The sequence below is a fragment of the Schistocerca nitens genome, chromosome 2 (assembly GCF_023898315.1).
Source record: "Schistocerca nitens isolate TAMUIC-IGC-003100 chromosome 2, iqSchNite1.1, whole genome shotgun sequence".
Classification (NCBI taxonomy): Eukaryota; Metazoa; Arthropoda; class Insecta; order Orthoptera; family Acrididae; genus Schistocerca; species Schistocerca nitens.
This window is the reverse complement of record NC_064615.1, coordinates 101691822-101716558: the sequence shown is the minus strand read 5'-3', so window position 1 is coordinate 101716558 and position 24737 is coordinate 101691822. Positions and strand designations below refer to the sequence as shown.

At 40.1% G+C, this 24737-nt stretch overlaps 1 protein-coding gene across 2 annotated transcripts; it reads left to right on the top strand.

Annotated features, from left to right (window-relative positions):
• Positions 1–24737, top strand: LOC126235763 (nitric oxide-associated protein 1). Of its 2 annotated transcripts, none has more exons than XM_049944561.1 (3): positions 1–2356; positions 14505–14614; positions 24587–24737. In XM_049944561.1, exon 1 carries the CDS (start codon positions 136–138, stop codon positions 2329–2331), a length of 2196 nt encoding a protein of 731 aa, XP_049800518.1. In that variant the 5' UTR covers positions 1–135; the 3' UTR covers positions 2332–2356; positions 14505–14614; positions 24587–24737. The 2 variants fall into 2 exon arrangements, with proteins under 2 accessions (XP_049800518.1, XP_049800519.1); XM_049944562.1 differs by having other exon boundaries at positions 14505–14618; positions 24587–24728.

Here is a 24737-nt window from a genome sequence, read left to right as displayed (position 1 = left end):
TTCGATAGTTATCTAGGATCACAAAGCATATCTATGGTTTAAAACTTTAAAATGTTTGTAAACAAAACGATAGAAACTTGAGTGAGTGCGTTGGTTTTATGGTTATGTGTTTGTATAGTGTACTATAGTACCAGAATGCGAACTCTGCGACTTGTGCATGTGGGTAGACTGCGCATACCACCCGTGCCACATGAATTCGGTGTACTAACATTCGGAACCTGCCTAAGAGATTTGGTGATTCGATGTTCGTCTGCAAGTACCAAAAGACTTTATCACTTTACACATTCGCAACATAACTTAAATTATGAAAAAATCATCAGAAACGATAATAGAGAGAATTTTGTTTTAGGCGAAATTAGGTCTAAAATTATATACAATTCTGTTCTGCACCGATTAGAATGGGAAAATAGATTGGCAGGCTTCAAGAAGAAAAGAAAAACGTTGAACCGCGGTGAGTCATATCACTGCAGCCCTGTCGCATTAAAGTACGTAGAAGACATTGCAGATAGCGAGACGGAAGAACAGCCAGAAGCGGTGTTCAAAGATGAAAAAGTGGACTTTCCGTACAGGACTTACAGTGAATTTGGCAGTAGTAGTCTACATTATTCTCGGAATAATTCTGGTGAAAATGGTACTGGAAAAATAATGGTGTCTGAGTTTACTACAGAACCTGTTCCAAAAGAACAGACCAGTGAGCATTATATAAAAAGCTGGATGAATGATTATGAGTGTTATGATGGTGATATAGAACCACCCTGGGAACTTAACTATGGTACACCTGACACAAATATTCCTGTGAGTAATACCCCATGTGGGGGATGTGGTGCTTTATTACACTGTCGGGACACTGCAATACCTGGCTATCTACCAAGTGAGATATTTCTTCGTCTGAATGAAAGTAACATTAGTGGGACCCTGTGCCAACGATGTCATTTCATTAGGTATTACAACACTGTTCTTAGTGTCACAGTACCTGCCACTGAGTATCCGAAACTTTTATCCGAAATCAGGAACAAACTTGCACTTGTTGTTTTGATGGTAGATCTCACTGATTTTCCGTGTAGCATTTGGCCACAAATACTTGATATAATTGGCAGAAAACGACCAGTGGTGGTTGTTGGGAATAAGATTGATTTACTGCCACAGGACTGCGGTGGTTTTCTTGATCATGTCAAGAAATGTATCATTAAAAGTCTTGATCAGACTGGCTTGTCTGCTGCAAACATAAAACATGTAGAGCTGATAAGTGCTCGCACTGGATATGGGATTGAGGAACTTATTACAAGGTTACAAAATATGTGGCACTACAAAGGTGATGTATATCTGGTAGGTTGTACCAATGTTGGAAAGTCTAGCCTGTTTAATGCTCTTCTGCAATCCGATTTCTGCAAAGTAAAGGCAGTGGACCTTATTGAGAGAGCTACTACATCCCCTTGGCCTGGAACAACAATGAATTTGCTCAAGTTTCCTATACTTCGCCCGTCTGGGTGGAGGCTATATATGCGCACTAAGCGTCTTTTGGCTGAGAGAATACGCAAACAAGCAGAAGATAAACTCCGACATTTTCAGTTGAAACGTATGAATGATGTTCAGTACGCCACACTTGTGGGTCACATTGGAAGGACATTTCAAAATGAAGAACAACCTGAAGTGAACGATCCATTTTCTGTTAGTAAATCACTCACTATCCAACAGTCAGGTATAAATCCAGAAGATCCTGAATTTAGTGAAAGCAGATGGTGTTTTGATACGCCAGGAACAGTTCAACCCGACCAGATCCTGAATTTGCTTACTACAGAAGAACTTATTTTGACATTGCCAAAGAAGATGTTGATCCCTCGCTCATTTTGCTTAAAACCCCAAAGAACTTTGTTTATTGCTGGTCTAGGAAGACTAGACTATGTTGATGGAAACGAATCTGTTAGGTTCACAGTATTTGCATCAGATTGTCTGCCTGTCACTATATGCCAAACGGACATTGCAGACACTGTATATTCATCGCTGCTGGGCTCTTCACTGTTTGTTGTACCATGTGGTGGAGACAAAAGATTATCACAATGGCCACAACTTGCAACTACTCCAAAGAGCATTTCTGTTGTGGGTATCAGTTCACAAGAAAGCTGCGCTGATATTGTGTTGTCATCTGCTGGATGGATTGCTGTCACTCCTCCTAAGGATCATGTATGCAAATTGCAAGCATGGACTCCAGATGCAAGAGGAATATATGTGCGTCAGCCTGCCTTACTGCGGTATTCTGTTAACCTGCGTGGTGCCAGAATACGTAAAACTCCAGCATACAGAATGGGGCGTGCTGTTTATGTCAAAAATTAATTTTGACATGATGCGAGTTGCTCAGGTACATCTAATACAATATAGCTATATAGCTATAAAAATGAATTATATTTGGCTTATCAGTAATTATTAAGAATAAAGTTAAATTATAGCTCACCAGTAGTTTTCTTCTGGTATAACTTGCCCCTTTTGCTCTAGAGAAATGTCTTAATTTAAAACAAGCATTTAAAGATTTAATTGACAGATTTTACAATGAAACTTTTTGTTTTGAAACAACATTGTTCTTAACAGATACCATTCTGAATTTCTAGTGAAATAGACAGTAGAACTGAAACATAAGTGGCAGTGTGAATAACATTTTAGGACCAACAAAATGATAAATTTTTGACTGAACTAGAATACCTCAGTAACCATTCAGGTCAGATTCATTATATTTTACCAGTGGGATTAACTGAAGTCTTCGCTACTGCAGTGCTTCACCAATTCGCGCCAAAATTGTAAATTTTCAACTGAACCTTGGCCTTGGGCTACACTACAGATCGGTATGTCGCCACAACTAAGATTTCCTATTCCCTTAAATCCTCACCTTCCAACATAAACTTCTAGCTTTGCTGCAGGTAAGCCTGTCACAGCAACCTACATTCCAAAAAATAATGTGGACACAACACAGGTATTGTCAGTGTTCTGTTCTCTTACTGTTTGTGCATGCATAACTTCATACACCACAGCATTGTTACCTGACAAGAAGGAGGAGTCATCTGATACTGGTAGGTTCAGTTGACCCTTCCAAGATTGCTAATATGATAAATGTATGTGTAGATATTCAAATGCTTGATATTTTAAATGGAACATACTGTATGCTATTAGGAAAATTCTTGTTAACATTGTGGTATTTCAGCCACCTCTTGAAATCTTGGTTATGGTGACAGACTGATCTGTCGTGTAGCCCGTGGTCTATGTTGGGTTGGAAGGTGACAATTTGTTTGTAAGTTTTCAAAGCCAACAAATGTGAATCCCAAATAAAGGTTGTGGTTACAAATTGACCTTTCATGTGCCTTAATGTTTACGTTGCACCACAAGTAACACACTGTTAATCATAAAACCAAAAAATTGCAAAGTAAATTCAAAAGACCTATATTAGGCAATGAACCTGTCTCCAAGCATTTTGAAGCATATTGCATATGTGTATCATGCATAAACTACGAAAAATGCAAGGAGGTCCACAAGGTACCTTTCACCAAATTTTTGACATCAAAACTTTGCCAGACTGGGACTTGTGTTGACATCAGGCATTGCTCTTTCTGATAGGTATCATGGCAAGACCCCATTACCCAATTTCATTCACAGAATCAATACTGCTGACATCTCTTGACTACTTCCCAAATGGCTTATAAGCTGTTCTGAATGTAAGATAAACTGTAGCATTACGGATTTATCGAAATTCACATATCAAAAAAAGTTTTGCATCACTTCGTTTCTGAGAGTTCCAGAACCTGTACAGAAAATTGGACTAGAGATCAACATAAACATCATTTCTGCTGTTTTTGTTGCTCATGAAAACTAAAAATTGCATGTTGTACCACCATACAGCGAGACCTTCAGAGGTGGTGGTCCAGATTGCTGTACACACCGGTACCTCTAATACCCAGTAGCATGTCCTCTTGCATTGATGTATGCCTGTATTCATCATGGCATACTATCCAGAAGTTCATAAAGGCACTGTTGGTCCAGACTGTCACACTTCTCAATAGCGATTCGGCATAGATCCCTCAGAGTGATTGGTGGGTCACATTGTCCATAAACAGCCCTTATCAATCTGTCCCAGGCATGTTTGATAGGGTTCATGTCTGGAGAACATGCTGGCCACAAGATGTGCATGATAGGGGCGCGAAATGTCGTTCATGAAGATGGGCGCCTCACCAATATGCTGCCGCTATAGGTGCACTATCAGTCGGAGGATGGCATTCACATATTGTGCAGCCATTACGGCACCTTCCATGACCACCAGCGGCATACGTCAGCCCCACATAATGCCACCCCAAAACAGCAGGCAACCTCCACCTTGCTGCGTTCGCTAGACAGTGTGTCTGACCAGGTTGCCTCCAAACACGTCTCCTACGATTGTCTGATTGAAGGCATATGCGACACTCATTGGTGAAGAGAACATGATGCCAATCGTGAGTGGTTCATTTCACATGGTTTTGGGCCCATCTTTACCATGCTACATGGTGTCATGGTTGCAAAGATGGACCTTGCCATGGATGTCGGGAGTGAAGTTCTGCATTATGCAGCCTATTGTGCACAGTTTGAGTCATAACACGACATCCTGTGGCTGCACGAAAAGCATTATTCAACATGGTGGCGTTGCTGTCAGGGCTCCTCTGAGCCATAATCCTTATGTGACGGTCATCCACTGCAGTAGTAGCCCTTGGGCAGCCGGAGCGAGGCATGTCATCAGCAGTTCCTGTCCCTCTGTATCTCCTCCATGTCAGAACAACATCACTTTGGTTCACTCTGAGACGTCTGGACAATTCCCTTGTTGTGAGCCCTTCCTGGCACAAAGTAACAATGCGAACATGATCAAACCGCGGTACTGACCGTCTAGGCATGGTTGAACTACAGACAACATGAGCCGTGTACCTCCTTCCTGGTGGAATGACGGGAACTGATCGGCTGTTGGACCCCCTCCGTCTAATAGACACTGCTCATTCACGATTGTTCACATCTTTGGGCAGGTTTAGTGACCTCTCTGAGCTGTCAAAGGGACTGTAACTGTGATACAATATCCACAGTCAACATCTGTCTTCAGGAGTTCTGGGAACCGGGATGTTGCAAAACTTTTTTTGATGTGTATAGTATTCAGGAATTAACTAAATGTATAGTTACATTTCAGTTTGACACAGCACTGAATCCAGCCCACTCAGATTTCTTTTAAATTTGGTGCATTCAGTAATCCAGATAAGAAATGGAAAACTACAAATTTGCAAATGACAGGTGTGAAGTAAGGTACAGGTCTGCAAAATGTGTGAATTGTGAAATCTTCATGTGTCTGTCTCAACATAAATAACTATAATTCTGGTTCTACTCCAGATACAGCAACAAAACTTGTATAATTCAAAAATGAGTGAGTAGAGCTTTACACTGATATGCAATATGGTGAGTTTCTAAGACTCGCCACATTTAGGGTCATTGACCTTGACCATGAATATATCAAAACACCCCACTTTCAAAACACAGACACACAGCTACCTGTTTCCATTTTTTTCCAGTACAGCAGACAGTAGCACTCACTATTATGCTAACAAATTGGTGAAAATTTCCTGCTGTGAAGAGCCAATCAGAGGTACTTTCATTTCAACCTGTTGTCATTAGCTTGTTTCATGGGAGTGGATTGTTTACTCAAACTACAGTATACATGTGCTAGGAAGTAGTACTATATTTAGTTATAGTTTGTAAAAAATGGATTTCAAGCCAAAATTGTATTGTTGTACTTCATTTAAAGAAGAACATAATGCAAGGGTACAGAAGAATTCGAGGAATGTTCAGGAGTGGATGGTAAACAAGTCTCCTGATATACTGCCAGGTGGGAAATTTGCAGCAAATATCACAAAACCTGTCAATTCCTGCAGGTGTTGCCTTAGCTGTGCTAGGTATTTTGAGCGACGACATTAAGTGCAGATGAAATAGCATCGGATCTGGCACTGGATTCTTTAAATACTAGCCAGGTGAATATCCCTTGAAGAAAAATCAACCTCAGCATGAGAAATATCACCAAAAGCAAAAACTGAAAAATGTTGCCTTAGTGTTGGAGCTTATATACCAGGTGATCAAAAAGTCAGTATAAATTTGAAAACTTAATAAACCGTAGAATAATGTAGATAGAGAGGTAAAAATTGACACACATGCTTGGAATGACATGGGGTTTTATTAGAACAAAAAGAAAAAAAAAGTTCACAAAGTGTCTGACAGATGGCGCTGGACAGCACAATGTCAGTGACTGCGCATGACAATCGTGTATAAAAGGAGCCATAATGAGAGAGAGAATCAGATGCGCCAGCAGTCGCAGCATGTTGACGTTACCTGAAAAGGCGCTTTTAGTGAAGCTGTATTATCAGAATGGGGAATGTGCTAGTTCAGCGTTATGATCCTATCCAGGAAGGGGATTTGAATGGGTAAAGGTCCGTTGACAAATGCAGCTGTGGCGAGAATGATTTCGAAGTTCGAAGCCACGGGTTGTTTGGACATAGACCCCGTAGTGGCTGACCGAGCACAAGGCGTAATGCTGCCGAGACAGTTCAGGAAGAAATGGAGACTGTAGCGGGTTTGTCTATGGACGGGGAAGTCAGTGCTCATGCAGTCGCACGTCGCACCATCATTCCATACACAACTGTTTGGTTGGCACTTAGGCGTAGCCTCTGATGCTATCCGTACAAAATCCATTGGCATCATGAACTGTTACCTGACGATTTAGTGAAGTGGGGGGCATTTGTGGTGTGGGCGTTTCAAAAGATGGCGGAAGGTGACGATTGGTTGAGTAACGTGTTGTGGACCGACGAAGCTCATTTCATGCTCGGAGGGTCTGTCAATGCCCACAACTGCAGAATCTGGGCTACCGCAAATCCTAGAACTGTCGTGGAAACTCCATTGCATGACGAGAAAGTCACGGTATGGGTTGGATTTATCACATCTACCGTTATTGGGCCTTTTTTCTTCGAGGAAATGTGTGATTCTGGTTTTGTAACTGCTACTGGGCCGGGTGAGAGGTACGCCGATATGTTACAGAATTGCATCATCCCCAGCCTGGCTGATAAACAGCTGCTGGAACGTACGATGTTTAATTCAGGATGGGGCTCCACCCCATATTGCTAGATGCGTGAAAGATCTCTTGTGTGCGTCGTGTGGTGATGATCGTGTGCTCAGCCACCATGTTCGTCATGCTTGGCCTCCCAGGTTCCCAGACCTCAGTCCGTGCGATTATTGGCTTTGAGGTTACCTGAAGTCGCAAGTGTATCGTGATCGACCGACATCTCTAGGGATGCTGAAAGACAACATCCGACGCAAATGCCTCACCATAACTCCGGACATGCTTTACAGTGCTGTTCACAACATTATTCCTTGACTACAGCTATGGTGGTGGACATATTGAGCATTTCCTGTAAAGAACATCATCTTTGCTTTGTCTTACTTTGTTACGCTAATTATTGCTATTCTGATCAGATGAAGTGCCATATGTCAGACATTTTTTTGAACTTTTGTATTTTTTTGGTTCTAATAAAACCCCATGTCATTCCAAGCGTGTGTGTCAATTTGTACCTCTATCTACATTATTCTGTGATTTATTCAGTTTTCAAATTTATACTGACTGGAAAAAGAAGAGTGTGAAAAAAAATGGAGAAAGAGGAACCACAGTCCAGCAGAAAGACAGGTTTCACAATACAGTATGTGTGTGTGACAAAATACAAATTTTGACAGTACTTTCGAAGAGCTGGCGTATGATGAGTAACATGAAAGAATTTTCCGCTTCAGATTCCATAGTGTGAAGAGCAAGGAGTTAGCAGCAGAACATGGTATATCAGTGACAAAAAATCCAAAGACAGGTAAGACATGCCCTTAAAAAACCATTGAACTACATGATTTTTACCGTGATTATAATGTGAGCCTTGTGACGCAAGAAAGAAACTCAAATTAGAGCACATAAGCCGAAGCAGCTAGGATTGCACAATCTTAAGGAATTGTATGCGTATTTCAAAGACACATTCCCAGATGTAATTACTGGATTCTTTAATGGGCATTGGAGAGTCAGTGATTGCTATTTGGAAAGAACTGCTGTTAAGAGACACATGGATTTGTTGCAGGTATGAGTGCCATTGATTGGTGAGTTGCTTATGTCTTACAAAATTATGAAGAAACAGATGAAGTACAGACCACCTCCTTCACTTATGTTTCCTACAAGAATGGCTCCAGTGACACAAACTGGGAGGTCATACTCGTTCCCTGCATCAGACCTGGTTAACATTAACAATGTAATTATTAGAGACTTGTGAAATAAGATGTAACCACTTTTTATTCCCTTTCCAGTGAAGCTATACTGTAAATGATTAATAATACCACTAAAATTATATAAACTATATTTCTGTACATTACTTATGAATTATATTTTTTTTTAATAATTTGTATTCCATATTTATGTGCTCCCCCCATGAACCATGGACCTTGCCGTTGGTGGGGAGGCTTGCGTGCCTCAGCGATACAGATGGCCGTACCGTAGGTGCAACCACAACGGAGGGGTATCTGTTGTGAGGCCAGACAAACATGTGGTTCCTGAAGAGGGGCAGCAGCCTTTTCAGTAGTTGCAGGGGCAACAGTCTGGATGATTGACTGATCTGGCCTTGTAACATTAACCAAAACGGCCTTGCTGTGCTGGTACTGCGAACGGCTGAAAGCAAGGGGAAACTACAGCCGTAAATTTTCCCGAGGACATGCAGCTTTAGTGTATGATTAAATGATGATGGCGTCCTCTTGGGTAAAATATTCCGGAGGTAAAATAGTCCCCCATTCGGATCTCCGGGCGAGGACTACTCAAGAGGACGTCGTTATCAGGAGAAAGAAAACTGGCGTTCTACGGATCGGAGCGTGGAATGTCAGATCCCTTAATCGGGCAGGTAGGTTAGAAAATTTGAAAAGGGAAACGGATAGGTTAAAGTTAGATATAGTGGGAATTAGTGAAGTTCGGTGGCAGGAGGAACAAGACTTTTGGTCAGGTGATTACAGGGTTATAAATACAAAATCAAATAGGGGTAATGCAGGAGTAGGTTTAATAATGAATAAAAAAAAATAGGAGTGCGGGTTAGCTACTACAAACAGCATAGTGAACGCATTATTGTGGCCATGATAGACACGAAGCCCACACCTACTACAGTAGTACAAGTTTATATGCCAACTAGCTCTGCAGATGATGAAGAAATTGATGAAATGTATGATGAGATAAAAGAAATTATTCAGGTAGTGAAGGGAGACGAAAATTTAATAGTCATGGGTGACTGGAATTCGTCAGTAGGAAAAGGGAGAGAAGGAAACATAGTAGGTGAATATGGATTGGGGGGAAGAAATGAAAGAGGAAGCCGCCTTGTAGAATTTTGCACAGAGCATAACTTAATCATAGCTAACACTTGGTTCAAGAATCATAAAAGAAGGTTGTATACCTGGAAGAATCCTGGAGATACTAAAAGGTATCAGATAGATTATATAATGGTAAGACAGAGATTTAGGAACCAGGTTTTAAATTGTAAGACATTTCCAGGGGCAGATGTGGATTCTGACCACAATCTATTGGTTATGAACTGCAGATTGAAACTGAAGAAACTGCAAAAAGGTGGGAATTTAAGGAGATGGGACCTGGATAAACTGAAAAAACCAGAGGTTGTAGAGAGTTTCAGGAAGAGCATAAGGGAACAATTGACAGGAATGGGGGAAAGAAATACAGTAGAAGAAGAATGGGTAGCTCTGAGGGATGAAGTAGTGAAGGCAGCAGAGGATCAAGTAGGTAAAAAGACGAGGGCTAATAGAAATCCTTGGGTAACAGAACAAATATTGAATTTAATTGATGAAAGGAGAAAATCTAAAAATGCAGTAAATGAAGCAGGCAAAAAGGAATACAAACGTCTCAAAAATGAGATCGACAGGAAGTGCAAAATGGCTAAGCAGGGATGGCTAGAGGACAAATGTAAGGATGTAGAGGCTTGTCTCACTAGGGGTAAGATAGATACTGCCTACAGGAAAATTAAAGAGGCCTTTGGAGAGAAGAGAACCACTTGTATGAATATCAAGAGCTCAGATGCAACCCAGTTCTAAGCAAAGAAGGGAAGGCAGAAAGGTGGAAGGAGTATATAGAGGGTTTATACAAGGGCGATGTACTTGAAGACAATATTATGGAAATGGAAGAGAATGTAGATGAAGATAAAATGGGAGATACAATACTGCGTGAAGAGTTTGACAGAGCACTGAAAGACCTGAGTCGAAACAAGGCCCCGGGAGTAGACAACATTCCATTAGAACTACTGATGGCCTTGGGAGAACCAGTCATGACAAAACTCTACCATCTGGTGAGCAAGATGTATGAGACAGGCGAAATACCCACAGACTTCAAGAAGAATATAATAATTCCAATCCCAAAGAAAGCAGGTGTTGACAGATGTGAAAATTACCGAACTATCAGTTTAATAAGTCACGGCTGCAAAATACTAACGCGAATTCTTTACAGACGAATGGAAAAACTGGTAGAAGCGGACCTCGGGGAAGATCAGTTTGGATTCCGTAGAAATGTTGGAACACGTGATGCAATACTAACCTTACGCCTTATCTTAGAAGAAAGATTAAGAAAAGGCAAACCTACATTTCTAGCATTTGTAGACTTAGAGAAAGCTTTTGACAATGTTAACTGGAATACTCTCTTTCAAATTCTGAAGGTGGCAGGGGTAAAATACAGGGAGCGAAAGGCTATTTACAATTTGTACAGAAACCAGATGGCAGTTATAAGAGTCGAGGGGCATGAAAGGGAAGCAGTGGTTGGGAAAGGAGTGAGACAGGGTTGTAGCCTCTCCCCGATGTTATTCAATCTGTATATTGAGCAAGCAGTAAAGGAAACAAAAGAAAAATTCGGAGTAGATATTAAAATTCATGGAGAAGAAGTAAAAACTTTGAGGTTTGCCGATGACATTGTAATTCTGTCAGAGACAGCAAAGGACTTGGAAGAGCAGTTGAACGGAATGGACAGTGTCTTGAAAGGAGGATATAAGATGAACATCAACAAAAGCAAAACGAGGATAATGGAATGTAGTCAAATTAAGTCGGGTGATGCTGAGGGGATTAGATTAGGAAGTGAGACATTTAAAGTAGTAAAGGAGTTTTGCTATTTAGGGAGTAAAATAACTGATGATGGTCGAAGTAGAGAGGATATAAAATGTAGACTGGCAATGGCAAGGAAATCGTTTCTGAAGAAGAGAAATTTGTTAACATCGAGTATAGATTTAAGTGTCAGGAAGTCGTTTCTGAAAGTATTTGTATGGAGTGTAGCCATGTATGGAAGTGAAACATGGACGATAACCAGTTTGGACAAGAAGAGAATAGAAGCTTTCGAAATGTGGTGCTACAGAAGAATGCTGGAAGATAAGGTGGGTAGATCACATAACTAATGAGGAGGTATTGAATAGGATTGGGGAGAAGAGAAGTTTGTGGCACAACTTGACTAGAAGAAGGGATCGGTTGGTAGGACATGTTTTGAGGCAGCAAGGGATCACAAATTTAGCATTGGAGGGCAGCGTGGAGGGTAAAAGTCGTAGAGGGAGACCAAGAGATGAATACACTAAGCAGATTCAGAAGGATGTAGGTTGCAGTAGGTACTGGGAGATGAAGAAGCTTGCACAGGATAGAGTAGCATGGAGAGCTGCATCAAACCAGTCTCAGGACTGAAGACCACAACAACAACAACAACAACATTTATGTGCTACCTTCTGCATTTTGATAGTGTACTGATGTTGAAAAAATAAACTTTTGGGCATGATCAATTAGTGTGCCATCTTGATACATACCATGTTTACAGCAGCATATTGGAGACGTTTTTAAAAAGACAAAGGTCAAAGTTTAAGATCAGTGATGCTGAACGTAAAAATTCCTAGAAACCAACCGTGTTGCATGTCAATGTAAAGCTCTACTCTGTAGCTTTTCAAAGATACAAGCTGCATTGCTGTGTCTGAATTACATACAGAATTATAGTCATGTATGTTGAGGCAAACATGTAAATTTCACCCAATCTCCAAACTTTCAGACCTGTAACATTCTTCACAATGCTCGTATACCTTTGGAAATTGGTAGATTTCCATCTCTTATCTGAATCATTGGATGCACCAAATTTGAAAGAAATCTGATATGATCAGTTTGAAAATGTTACTTTTCTGCGTTGAGTTGACAAACTGCCCAAATGATATTTGTTGTAAGTTTAAATGGTTCTCGCATTACAATATCCCAATTGTTAGTTTGCTGGTTTTAAGTCTTGCACATTCCAAAGTAACTTAATTTTAGTTAGGTGGTGGTTCAATGGGTCATTAAATGCCAAAAAGATCCTACTGTTCTCTCGAACAGCTGTGCGTAGCTCTCTTGTATACCTTGGTGTTTAGATTCAAGAGATTCATCTTCCAAGCTTCTGAATTTAGATTTTGTGACAGCTTTTTACCAACCATTCTTACTTTGGAGTTTATGCCCCCATCAGTTTTTGAAATGCTCGGCACAATGGCAAAATTGATATTTGAATACCGTACAAAAAAATTCCTCTGTCCATAACGAATTTCAAATCAGTGCTTGTTGCCCAGTGGGGATCTGTATAATGTAACATAATAAATGATCACGCAAAGCCTTTAATGGTGTTAGCTGCATTTGGGCATTGAAATCAATCAATGGTAACAGGTGAAAATTTGTGCCAGGCCAGTACTCAAATTCAGATTTCCCACTTAAAGTGAGTGGTCGCATGAACCTTATCTGAAAAGTAGGGTAGCTCATGGTGCATGAGTAGCCAGACTGTATTTGTTCAATATTTGAGGATGAGAGAACTTACTGATTTGCAACAAATTTTACATGTAATTTTACATAAAACTTTTTCTTACTGGCACCCCCCCCCCCAACTCAAATTAATGAAAGGAATGAAGTTTATTGCTTACTACATTTTTGCTGTTCATGCAGTATAGTATTCATGTATACCATTGAATGTACCCGCAAAATTATATCATTGTATGACATACATCAGGAGATACGACATCATAAATGCTAGGATGTGTCAAAAACTGCTGCATAATGCATACTGTTGTTCGCAACAAATTTTGCAGACAGTATCCATATATTCCACTGGATGTAGCTATGAAAATATATCATCGTATGACATATTGTCCAGGAGATATGATGTCAGATATTGAGACGCATGAAAACTGCCGCATTATGTGTAATGTTTTAATTTATTACTTCTTTGCTACTAACTCTGTTCGTAATACCTTTCACAGACAGTGTCCATCTATACCTGTGCAAAATTGGATCATTTTAAGATACATAGTTGTGAAGATACGACACCATGAACATTGAGCTGCATGATAACAAAGCTGGATTGTGATTTTGATACAAATAAGGTGAAAGATGTGTAAAAATATGCATGAAATATGTTACATATATGGGAAATCTCTTACGCGGGCAAAGCCTAGGGTAGAAACCTCCTCATAAACCCCTTGCTTGATTTCAGCCAAATTACGTACACATATTACTTACTATCTGAAAGAAATATTGTGGAGGTAAGAACCAGCAACTGCACATATGGGTGAGGGTGATTATTAGAGAGAGAAGAGGGAAGGAGGAGCTGGACAGATAAGGGGGGGAGGGAGAAGGAGGGGATGGGCACAGATAGGTTGGAGGAGTAGTTGTCCTGGAAGACAGGTAGGAGGAATGGTCAGAGAAAGGGAAGAGGGGGAGATGGAGAGACAGACAGGAGGGACAGTTGGGAATGGGCAAAGAAAGGAAAGAGGAGGAGATGGACAGAGAGAGGAGGAGATGGACCGTGAGAGGAGGGAGGAGCAGGTGGGCAGAGCGGAGCAGGAGCATATGGACAGGGAGTGGGAGAGGGTGAAAGAAGTGGATGGAGAGAGAGGGGGATGGAGGAGATGGACACAGAGAGAGGGAGAAGCATACGATGGACTAATAGAAGATTGAAATAATACATACTCAGACAATGCCGGGTGCTCAGCTAGTGTATATATGTAATTAATAATAACTTTTACTGGAGCAGCAGTTCACAATCTTACAATAGATCTATATGGTACTGGAAATTTCTGGTAAAATGTAATTGAGTTAGGAGTAAAAGTAACAATTCACTGAATGGCAGAGGCATTGACAGGCACATAAGCAAGATTCAGAACATTGCCACCTCTGGCATGAATCCTTTATCGATCTCTCTCTCATCTAGTTGGAAACAGAATAATGATATTCATTTGCTCTGAAACAATTAACAATTTTGATAATGATTTGAAGAGACAACTTTAAAAAAATTTGTATCAGTGGTGTCAAATCTGAAATGACCATTGATGTATGTCATGTTCTCATAACTAATGTTACATTACTATATTTGTGACATTGTAGGTCAGTGCTATTGTTTATTTCTAATATGTAGTGTTCTTTTTCAGTTGTCTTGTTTGAACCAACTAAAGAAATGATTCGGAATGATCAAAACATGTTTGCCTTACATCGTATGGCTTAAGGCAGCACAGCATACAGAGTGAAGCAGTTTCTGCATGTAGGTAAAAACAATTAAGTTAGTCAGATGTTTCTTCCTCTCTCTCTTCATGTGTTATATCTGTGAAAGAACAGTGCAGAGATAATAACTTCTCACTTCTTGTGGGGACTGTTGGGAGTGGAGGAGGCGGCAGATGTCTGATGACTTCAGGCAGGTACTGAATTGTTTATAGCTGTTGCCAGTCTCATTAGCAGATAGCATTGTAGTAGCCATTTGGATACAATGGTTATCCCACTGTCCATTTCCGTGGTTAGTATATTATTTTACAGGTTAGCTCTTACAAAAAAGTAAAAACGGCAACAGGTCATCTTCAGATGACTTTTTGTGTTTAAAGCTACATTTGCCTTATGCTGTACACGAGATGTTGGCCACTTTTCATGGTGACAGAAGGCGATGTGTCATTTTATACTTCATGCCATAAACTGATGCGGGATTTTTCGACGGGACCAACACCGTAATGAGAAACAGCCGAAGTCGCATGTACAGCATAAGGTGAACATAAATAGCCATCTGACAATCAACCCATTGATTTGAAATGAGTAATATCATTATTGGTTCTTAAGCAGCAGCTTTATTAACAGTGGCTGATTGCTGTTTTTTACATTTTGTAAGAATTAACCTGTATTTTTACAAAGCCACAATCCCACCAAACTCAATTATTGACAAAATATGAGGGTTGAAACTTTAATAGTGGCAACTATTTATTTACAGCTTCTACAAAATAGATACATGTTTCAAAGTTTTACTGACCTTCAAAGTAGTCACCAGCATTGTGTATAACCCATTGCCAGTGTTGTGGAAGTCGTAGGATACTCTTAGCAGTGCCAGTTGTGTTGACAGTTCGAGCAGTGTGTTCTGTTGTATGACGAATTTGTAGCAATTCTGAAGCGAATGCCGTGAAGTGTTTCCTTCAGTTCAGAAACTGAGTTGAACTCACGAGGGCTCAAGTCAGAGAAGTGCAGTAGGTGGTCTAGCACATAGCAGCCCCATCAGTCAAACAAATCAGTAACAGCTTGCACTATACATGCTTGAGCATTGTCCTGCAAAATGATAGTCAGGTCCTGCAGAAAATGTCATCGCTTCCTTCTCTAAGCTGGTCGTAGGTTGTGTTCCAAAAATGAACAGCATAGAGACAGAAGTGATGACACTTTCTGCAGGACCTGACCTCAAGCACATACAGTGCAAGCTGTTACTGATTTGTTTGACTGATGGGGCTGCTAATTGCTATACCACCCATTGCAGTTCCCTGACTTAAAGCCCTCTTAAGTTCAACTCGATTTCTAAACTGAAGGAAATACTTAACGGCATTCGCTTCAGAACTGCTACAAATTTGTCGGGCAGTAGACCGCGCCGCTCGAACTGTCAACACAACTGTCACTGCTTAGAGTATCCTATGACTTCCACAATGCTGGTGACTAGTTTGAAGGTAAATAAAACTCTGAAACACTTATCTATTTTGTACAAGCTGTAAATAAATAGTTGCCACTATTAAAGTTCCAATCCTCATATCTTTTATTTAATTTAGAAATGGGTGCCAAATCATACTTGGTCCTCCACAGAGGTTGGCATTGCACGTAGAATTAGGTTGAACATTTCGAAATTCTGTGATAGAGAAAAAGAACAGCTTGAACTGCTTCACACAATAACCCACACATGGCAAAAATGAGCAAATTCTGCTACAACTATGAAGTTTTACAGGAATCATCCTGGTGAAGTGCTCAAAACTTGTGGTAAGAAGTGGTCAGCTGCAGTTTTAATTTTTCTGTTTGATAATCATCTTTTAGGTTTAAATATTCTAAAAGTACATGTTATTACTTCCAAAGCACTTTGTACAACACACAACAGTGCTTGTTTATAGACTATTTATTTAATCTTACCATACTTTTAAATACAATGGCTATTCTTAAACTCATCCGACTGGCTATAAAAAAATGTTGTCATTATTTATCCAAGCGTTTGTTGTTCCGTGACACCGGCTTCTTTATCCCTTCACCAAAGAATGGTCTCACTTGATGCTTCAGCCAGTTACTGACAGCATCCTTGTGCTCATCATCAGTTGTAAGTGCAGAGTAGCCAGCCAGGTCTTCCTGTAGGGGAAGTGACAAAAGTTGCTTGTGCCAATTCCAGAGTATAGGGAAAATGTTGAAAAACCTCCCAGCAAAAACGTCATGAGTTTTTACTTTGTGTAACGCACAGTATGGGGTTGTGTACTGTTGTGAAGATCAGTGATGCCTTTGCTAATCATCATGTGTTATTTGTTTGGGATTGACTTTCGGAGTTTCACAAATCTCTCACTACATCCTCCATGTCACGGCATTCTCTTGTCTACTCTCGTGAAATGTATTGCCAAATTTCTTTTGTGATCCCAAAACAGTGTAACCATCATTTTGTGGTTTGACATTACTAGAATTCTTTGAACTTATTGGAAGAATGAGTGTGCATTCACTGTTTGGACTGTTACTTAGTTTCAGAGTTCACATACTGCACTCGTCACAGTTCTGTTCAGAAGTTCCTCATCCTCTTCATGGTAGCACTGAAGGAATGTCAAGCCCATTCTTTCAGTTTTGTGAACATTTCGGTACCCATCATGCACAAAACCTATGGTGACCTAACATCTCTGTGACAACATATCAGGTACCATAATTTTCTTTTCTTATTTCTGACTACATAAAGTAGCAGTGATGACAAATGTCAAATATGTCACACTGGCTATTAATGATTTTGGTCCTGTTTATTGGAAAATAGTGGTACGTGATATGTTTTGTGAGACTATTATAATGTAATCGGATCAATATTATGGCTTCAGAGGAACCCTCAAGTCTTAATTGCTTTTTGATACAATGACTTTTATATTATGAGGTTTGCCGAGTGTAATGTGTTCTCATTAAAACTTTCATGAACTCTGAATTCTATATTTAATCGTCAATACATTTTAATTTTTATCTTCAAAAGAGAATGTGTAATCATGTTATAAGTGGTGATAATTCTTTTAATGTGCTGCTAGCTGCCTGTGCATTATCTCTGACACACAGATGCTGCAGAAAAATACATTTGTTATTTAACCACAAGAACATACAAACAGCCCTCCATTTCTTTTTTTATCTATAAAATTTCTTTTGCACCTGACTTTGTATTTCAGTGTTGTTGTTCGATGTATATATTTCTTGAATATTGGCAAAATTGGAACCAGTTACCGACATGGAAACCATAGTGGTAGCGATCATCACAACCTTTTTTGTCTACTGAATCAGAAAACTTTATTATTGATCACAGTAACACTTATTTAATCAAAACATATATAGTGATCGGCATGGAGCTGAGTCAAGAAAGAATCTGATAATCCCACTACTTCTCTAATACTTCAGATTGCACAGGGCTACTCATAGAAACAGTCAGAGCTAGTCCTACATGGCACTGGCACTTTTCAACGTACCAAACAAAAACAGATGTCTTCCTTCTTCAGGCGTTGTCTTCTACCCTGCATCAAAAATCTCCCAATGTGACTCTATATAATATTCTACCAGTTATACATGCAACACTATGCCTGGCTTGAGAATCAAAATATACTCCTTTTCCTGTCTACCAGTGTATTAACATAAACATATAGAATATACGTCGCCATAAAGCGGTTCGACATTATGATTTGGGACAGGATGGGAGGAGGAGGAGGAGGAGGTGAAAGGGAAATAGACAGAGATTGTGATCAGAAGAAAATGGTATCTCACAAATGTTAAAGAGGGTTGTTCTTGATATCTGCAGGGCATATTCAGAAAGTTCGGAAATTGTACATGGATTTCTTGCACACGCAATTTGTCAGCATGTTGCACAATTTCATCAGTCTGAATGTCTTCCTCAATCACTTTCGACATGTTCATCAGTGCGACTAGCCTTGAATTTTCTGCACAGATCACTCATAATCCCATCCCAATACATAGAACACAATTGTCAATTTGCCTTGGTGGCATTGGCTCCTCTGGCTTGCGGGAAGCGAATAACAATACTTATGTATCAACTGCCATGAGAGGTAATAAAACCATCCATTTCAGTTACCTGCTAGTTACACACTATTGAATGTGACAGACCTGACTGATACAACATGACCTTAAAAGTTTCTTTTTTAAACCACGCAGGCATCATGAAGCACAAGCATTTGATTATTTTTAATAGCCAGTTGGGGGTTATTTTTTGAATATCCCTCAGAAATTCAGTGAAAAATGCAGCTCATCATTCTGAGAAATATTTTTCTTCAAAACCATTCTAACAAGGGAACCTCCCCATCGCACCCCCCTCAGATTTAGTTATAAGTTGGCACAGTGGATAGGCCTTGAAAAACTGAACACAGATCAATCGAGAAAACAGGAAGAAGTTGTGTGGAACTGTGAAAAAAATAAGCAAAATATACAAACTGAGTAGTCCACGCGCAAGATAGGCAACATCAAGGATAGTTTGAGCTCAGAGCGCCGTGATCCCGTGGTTAGCGTGAGCAGCTGCGGCATGAGAGGTCCTTGGTTCAAGTCTACCCTCGAGTGAAAAGTTTAATTTTTTATTTTCAGACAACTATTATCTGTCCGTCCGATGCGAGGTAACTGCGCCGTAGTGTGGGAGTAGACGTGATTACTATTCCTGCAGGTTGTACACCTCTTGTTCAACTGTTAGATGTGTTTGGTTTTCGGCAAGTGAAATACTTTGTGAAAAGATTCTATGATTTTGCGAAGCAGCACAGGTACACAGAGCAGTTTTGTTTACATGATCGTGTGTCAATTATCAAAGTTCACACACACACACACACACAATCAACTTCGCTCTCCAAAATTCCAAGACATGTTCAGGTTTGCTTGGACATATGCAGGATTTGACGGTCTACACACGGAAAAATTTGAAAACGTTAAAAACATATGTTTTGACAGAGCACAGGGAAAACTGTGCGACTGTGAAACTGTTGCATTCATTTGTTGCAGTTTATGTGACAAACTCTTATATTTTCATCACTTTTTTGGGAGTGATTATCACATCCACAAGAAAACCTAAATCGGGCAAGGTAGAAGAATCTTTTTACCCATTCATCAAGTGTACAAATTAGGTGGGTCGACAACATATTCCTGTCATGTGATGCACATGCCGTCACCAGTGTCGTATAGAATATATCAGACGTGTTTTCCTGTGGAGGAATCGGTTGACCTATGACTTTGCGATCAAATGTTTTCGGTTCCCATTGGAGAGGCACGTCCTTTCATCTACTAATCGCATGGTTTTGCGGTGCGGTCGCAAAACACAGACACTAAACTTATTACAGGAAACAGAGACATCAATGAATGAACGGACAGATCATAACTTTGCGAAAATAAAGAAAGTAAACTTTTCACTCGAGGGAAGACTTGAACCCAGGACCTCTTGTTCCGCAGCTGCTCACGCTAACCACGGGACCACGGCGCTCCTGAGCTCCGATTATCCTTGATGTTGCCTATCTTGCACGTGGACTACTCAGTTTGTATATTTTGCTTATTTTTTCATAGTTCCATACAAGTTCTCCCTGTTTTCTCGATTGATCTGTGTTCAGTTTTTCAAGGCCTATCCACTGTACAAACTTATAACTAAATCTGAGGGGGGGTGCGATGGGGAGGTTCCCTTGTAAGCAAAGGAATGATGACCTCCATAAAGATTATAGGATTTTAACAGATGGGTTGTTAAAGTGCTATTTAAGAATCTGACTTACTAAAGTACATTTAACTTTAGTAAACTTATGCCAGGTTTGAGGGAGTGGGATGGGAGGGGACTGAAGATGGAGAGATCCTGAGTCAAGGTACATGCGTTATGAAAGAAATATTTTGGGACCTATTTCGTAATGTATCTGGATAAGTGCAGGATGAAAGTAACCTAATGTGTGGCAGAGGTTGGCAAACCAAATGTACCACAGCATGGGAAGATTTTAGGTCCAAGATTGGTTTCCTAAGATGTGCAGCTGCATTTCTAGACAACATCTTTCCGGTGTGATTATTCGAGGCAGATTTGTTCCAACCACACCATTCCTCTCTTGTAATTACTCCATGTGCAAGGTGGGGATTGCATACTTAGGTTTTCAGCACTCCTTTTACCAAATGTTGGGTTACACTGAGAATACTGTACTAGTTACAGTTTTAATGGTGTTTCAGTGTCTTTAATGTGTAAAATGTGGAAAGGAGAGGATGTTTTTACTTATTGTCCATTTTGTAGTATAAAGCATATGACCAGTAGGAAGATGTATTACTTTAATTGATTTTGATGATGTATGATACATGCTTATACCTGTCATTTTTAATCCACTCCTAGTCCAAGGTCTCTTCCAAGTATTAAGAATTTTGGAGTTTTACAGGCAAATATGTCCAGCATATTTCTTGATTATTTTGTCCTTGAGAATGTGTGTGAGGAGGAGGAATCAAAGAAGCATTCAATAACTTTGAAAGTAAAATTTTGTTAACTGATTTGACAAAAACCCTAAGAGGTTATGGTCTTACATAAAATCTATAAGTGGTTCAAAATCGTCTACTCGGTCACTCAGTCCCCATAGTGGCACTGAACTGGAAAATTGTAGAGAGAAGGCTGAAATACTGAATTTTCTGTTCAGAAACCGTTTCACAGCAGATGATCATAACACGATCCTTCATTTCAATTATCATATGAACTTTCTGAAATGGCAGACACTGAAATAACTGATCAAGGAATGGAAAAACAACTAAATTCACTTTGTAGTGCAAAGGCACCTGGACAAGATGAGTTACCTGTAAGATGCTACTTTCTCCCCTTCTAGCAGAAGTTTATCGTAGGTTGTTGGAGCAACAAAAGGTACTAGCCACGGGGAAAAAAGTGCAGGTCAGTCCTATTTTCAAGTAGAGTTGTAGGGCAGATGCACATAATTACTGGCCTGTATCATTGATGTTTATCAGTTTAGAAAAGTGGAACATATTTTATGTCCATGTAAAGTATTATGACTTTTGGAGGATGGAAATCTCCTCTGTGAAATTCAAAATGGATTCCACAGACAGAGATCTTACAGAACTCAGCTTGTTCTATTCCACCATGAGATTCAAGGCACAGTGGACACTGGCACTCACGGTCGGTTTGATGGCATGTTGCTCAACTTCAGAAAGGCATTTGACACTGTCCTGCACTGCCATTTAGTGGAAATAATATGAGCTTACCAAACATCAAACCAGATTTTTGAGTTGATTCAAGACTTCCTTACAGATAGAACTCAACATGTCGCTCTTAACAGAACAAAATCGACAGATGTAAAGATACTTTCAGAGGTACCCCAAGCAAGCATGAAAGGACAGTTTCTGTTTACAGTGTGTATAAATGTGATCTAGTAGAATGCGTCATTCAGGCTGTTCGCAGATGATGTGGTTGTTTGTAAAGTGGTAACAATGCCAGAAGTTAGCAACAATCTGCAGAAAGACCTACGGTGGTTTGATGAATGGTGCAGGTTCTGGCAGTTGACCCTGAATGTAAATAAATATAACATATTGCACATACATAGGAAAAGAAATCCAGTACTTAGAACTGCACTATTGATGACAAATAGCTGGGCACAGTAACCACTGTAAAATATCTAGGAATATCTGTCGAGCTGATATGAAGTGGAAGGGCACATAAAACAAACTGTAGGAAAAGCAGATGCAAGACAGATTCGTAGAAAGAATCTTAAGAAAATGTAATTTATCCACCAAAGAAGTGGTTTACAAGGCACTTGGTCAACCGATTCTTGAGTATTGGTCATCAATCTGGGACCCTTACCAAGTAGGACTGATAGAAGATAGAGGAAAGATCCAATGAGGAGTGGCATATTTCATTCACGAGTGCAACAGGGAAGGGGTGGGGAGGAGGTCGGTCAGTGATACCAGAAGTACCTTCCATGACACACTCACTGTCAGGTGGCTCTTGGAGTATTGATGTAGAGTAGATCCATGGTGGCTTAAGAACACCACATCTGTTTTCAGCAATGTCACTGAGGGAGAAAACTGCAACCAGTCACACTGAAATAAATCATCCATTCAAAAACTGTGGATGATTGCAGTTTTCTTCCGCATTGGTGTCCTATGTTGTGGGCTCTTCTTCATACAAATGCATTTATACAAATCCATCATAGAACCAATAACAAGCTATGAGAGTGAGTGCTGGTAACTCACAGAAAGAAGTAAAAAGAGACTTAGAAATCGACCACTTCAGAAGAGCATGTAGAATTTCCTGACTTGGCCACATAAGAAATGAGAAAATAAGAGAAAGGATGCAGACTCATTATACGAGGGTGGTTTGAAAAGTTCTCAGAATGGAATTGGAAAAAAAAAAGTACTTACATCACTGAAACTTTTTTATTTCTCAATGTAGTCTCCTTGTAGGTTAATGCACTTGGTCCAACGATTTTCCAGTTCCTAGATCCCATTTCGAAAATGAGTTTTCTCCAGGCCTGCAAAATAGTTGTCAACTCCGGCTATCAGTTCTTCATTTGAAGTGAATCTTCACCTACCAAGAAAAATTTTCAGTTTCGGTAAGAGATCGAAGTCTGACAGAGCCATATCAGGTGAATAAGGCAGGTGTGGCAACAATTCATACCTTAGTTCGTGTAATTTTGCCACGGCGACGGCACATGTGTGCGAGCGCACACTGTCTTGATGGAAGATGACTTTCTTCCCTGCTAAACCTGGCCTTTTTTGTGTATCTTTTGTTGCAATTTGTCCAGGAGGTTAGCATAGTATTCTCCAGTAATTGTTTGCCCAGTGGGGATTTAATCTACAAAAACAATCCCCTTCGCATCCCACAACACTGATGCCATGTTCCCGCCAAAGAAATTGTCTTTGCTTTATTTGGTGGTGAAGAATCAGCATGTTTCCACTGCTTTGACTGTTGTTTTGTCTCTGGGGTATAGTAGTGCACCCTAGTTTCATCTGTGGTCTCAAACTGGCGCAAAAAATCTTGTTCGTTTCTCCCGAAACGGGCTAGACATTGTTCTGATATGTCCATTGTCATGTGTTTTTGATCCAGCATCAAGAGTTGGCACACCCACCTTGTAGATAATTTTTTCATTTCTAATTCTTCAGGTAAAATTTTATATATCCTTTAAGATTACATCTGGCAAGCAGAGCCGCCATGATCATTTTGTGCACTTCTGCAATGATTTCTGGAGAAGTGACACATCTTAGCCAACCACTGCATGGATCAGCATCTAAGCTCTCCCAACCAAATTTAAATTCATTTGTCCACATGGCAACAGTTGAATATGAAGGAGCAGAGTCCCTCAGTGTATTCTGAAAATTGGCTTGAATGTCCTTTGCTTTGTAACCTTTCTTTATGAAGTACTTAATCACTGCTCAAATCTCGATTTTTTCCATCTTTGCTAATCACTACGCAGGAACAACAACCGAGCCATGTCATTGCCACAGCTCTCTTCCAAGAGCACTGACATGGCACGTTTACAGGCAACAGTCCAATGATTATCACATGAACAACTCGTTGCGCTAGCGAACAACTCTTTGCGCTAGGGCTGACCTCTCGTGGTGATTCCGAGAACTTTTCAAACCACACTCGTAATATTGTGGGTAGAAAAGAAGAAAGACAGCAAGCATGGTAGAGCATGTAAGGAAGAATGAATGGAGACAGATGACCCCAAGAGAATACTTTCATGGCAACCACCTGGAAGGAGAAGAAGAGGAAGACCACAGAAAGTGTGGTTAAGGAGTATCCAAAAAACAATGGAGAGAAGAGGAGTAAAAGAGTATGAGGAAGCATGGCAAGGTTGAGGCATTTGGCAGTGGATGCAGGTGTGGCAACAGCTGTGGGACACCTCCCCCCCCCCCCCCCCCTCTCCGCTCCCGCATCCTTCTTCACACTGGTTTTATATTGTATCCAAACCAGTATGCATTGTGATGTCCTGAACATCTGTACATTATTGCTTAATTTTGTAACTACCTAATTAATGTTATAAATGCCTTTTCTTTTCAGGTGCTTTTTGCAGCACAAAGGAACTGTGACATCAACAGTGCTTCATATTGTATGAAGTAGTGTGTGTTTGTGTATATTACATACAGTAAACTCTTGAACATATTTTTTATAATAAAAGCATACATTTCACATGAAAAGAAATGTTGAAAAT

Excerpts from the sequence above, each read along its gene's own strand:
- LOC126235763 (XM_049944561.1), top strand. The coding sequence starts at position 136 with ATGCGAACTCTGCGACTTGTGCATGTGGGTAGACTGCGCATACCACCC.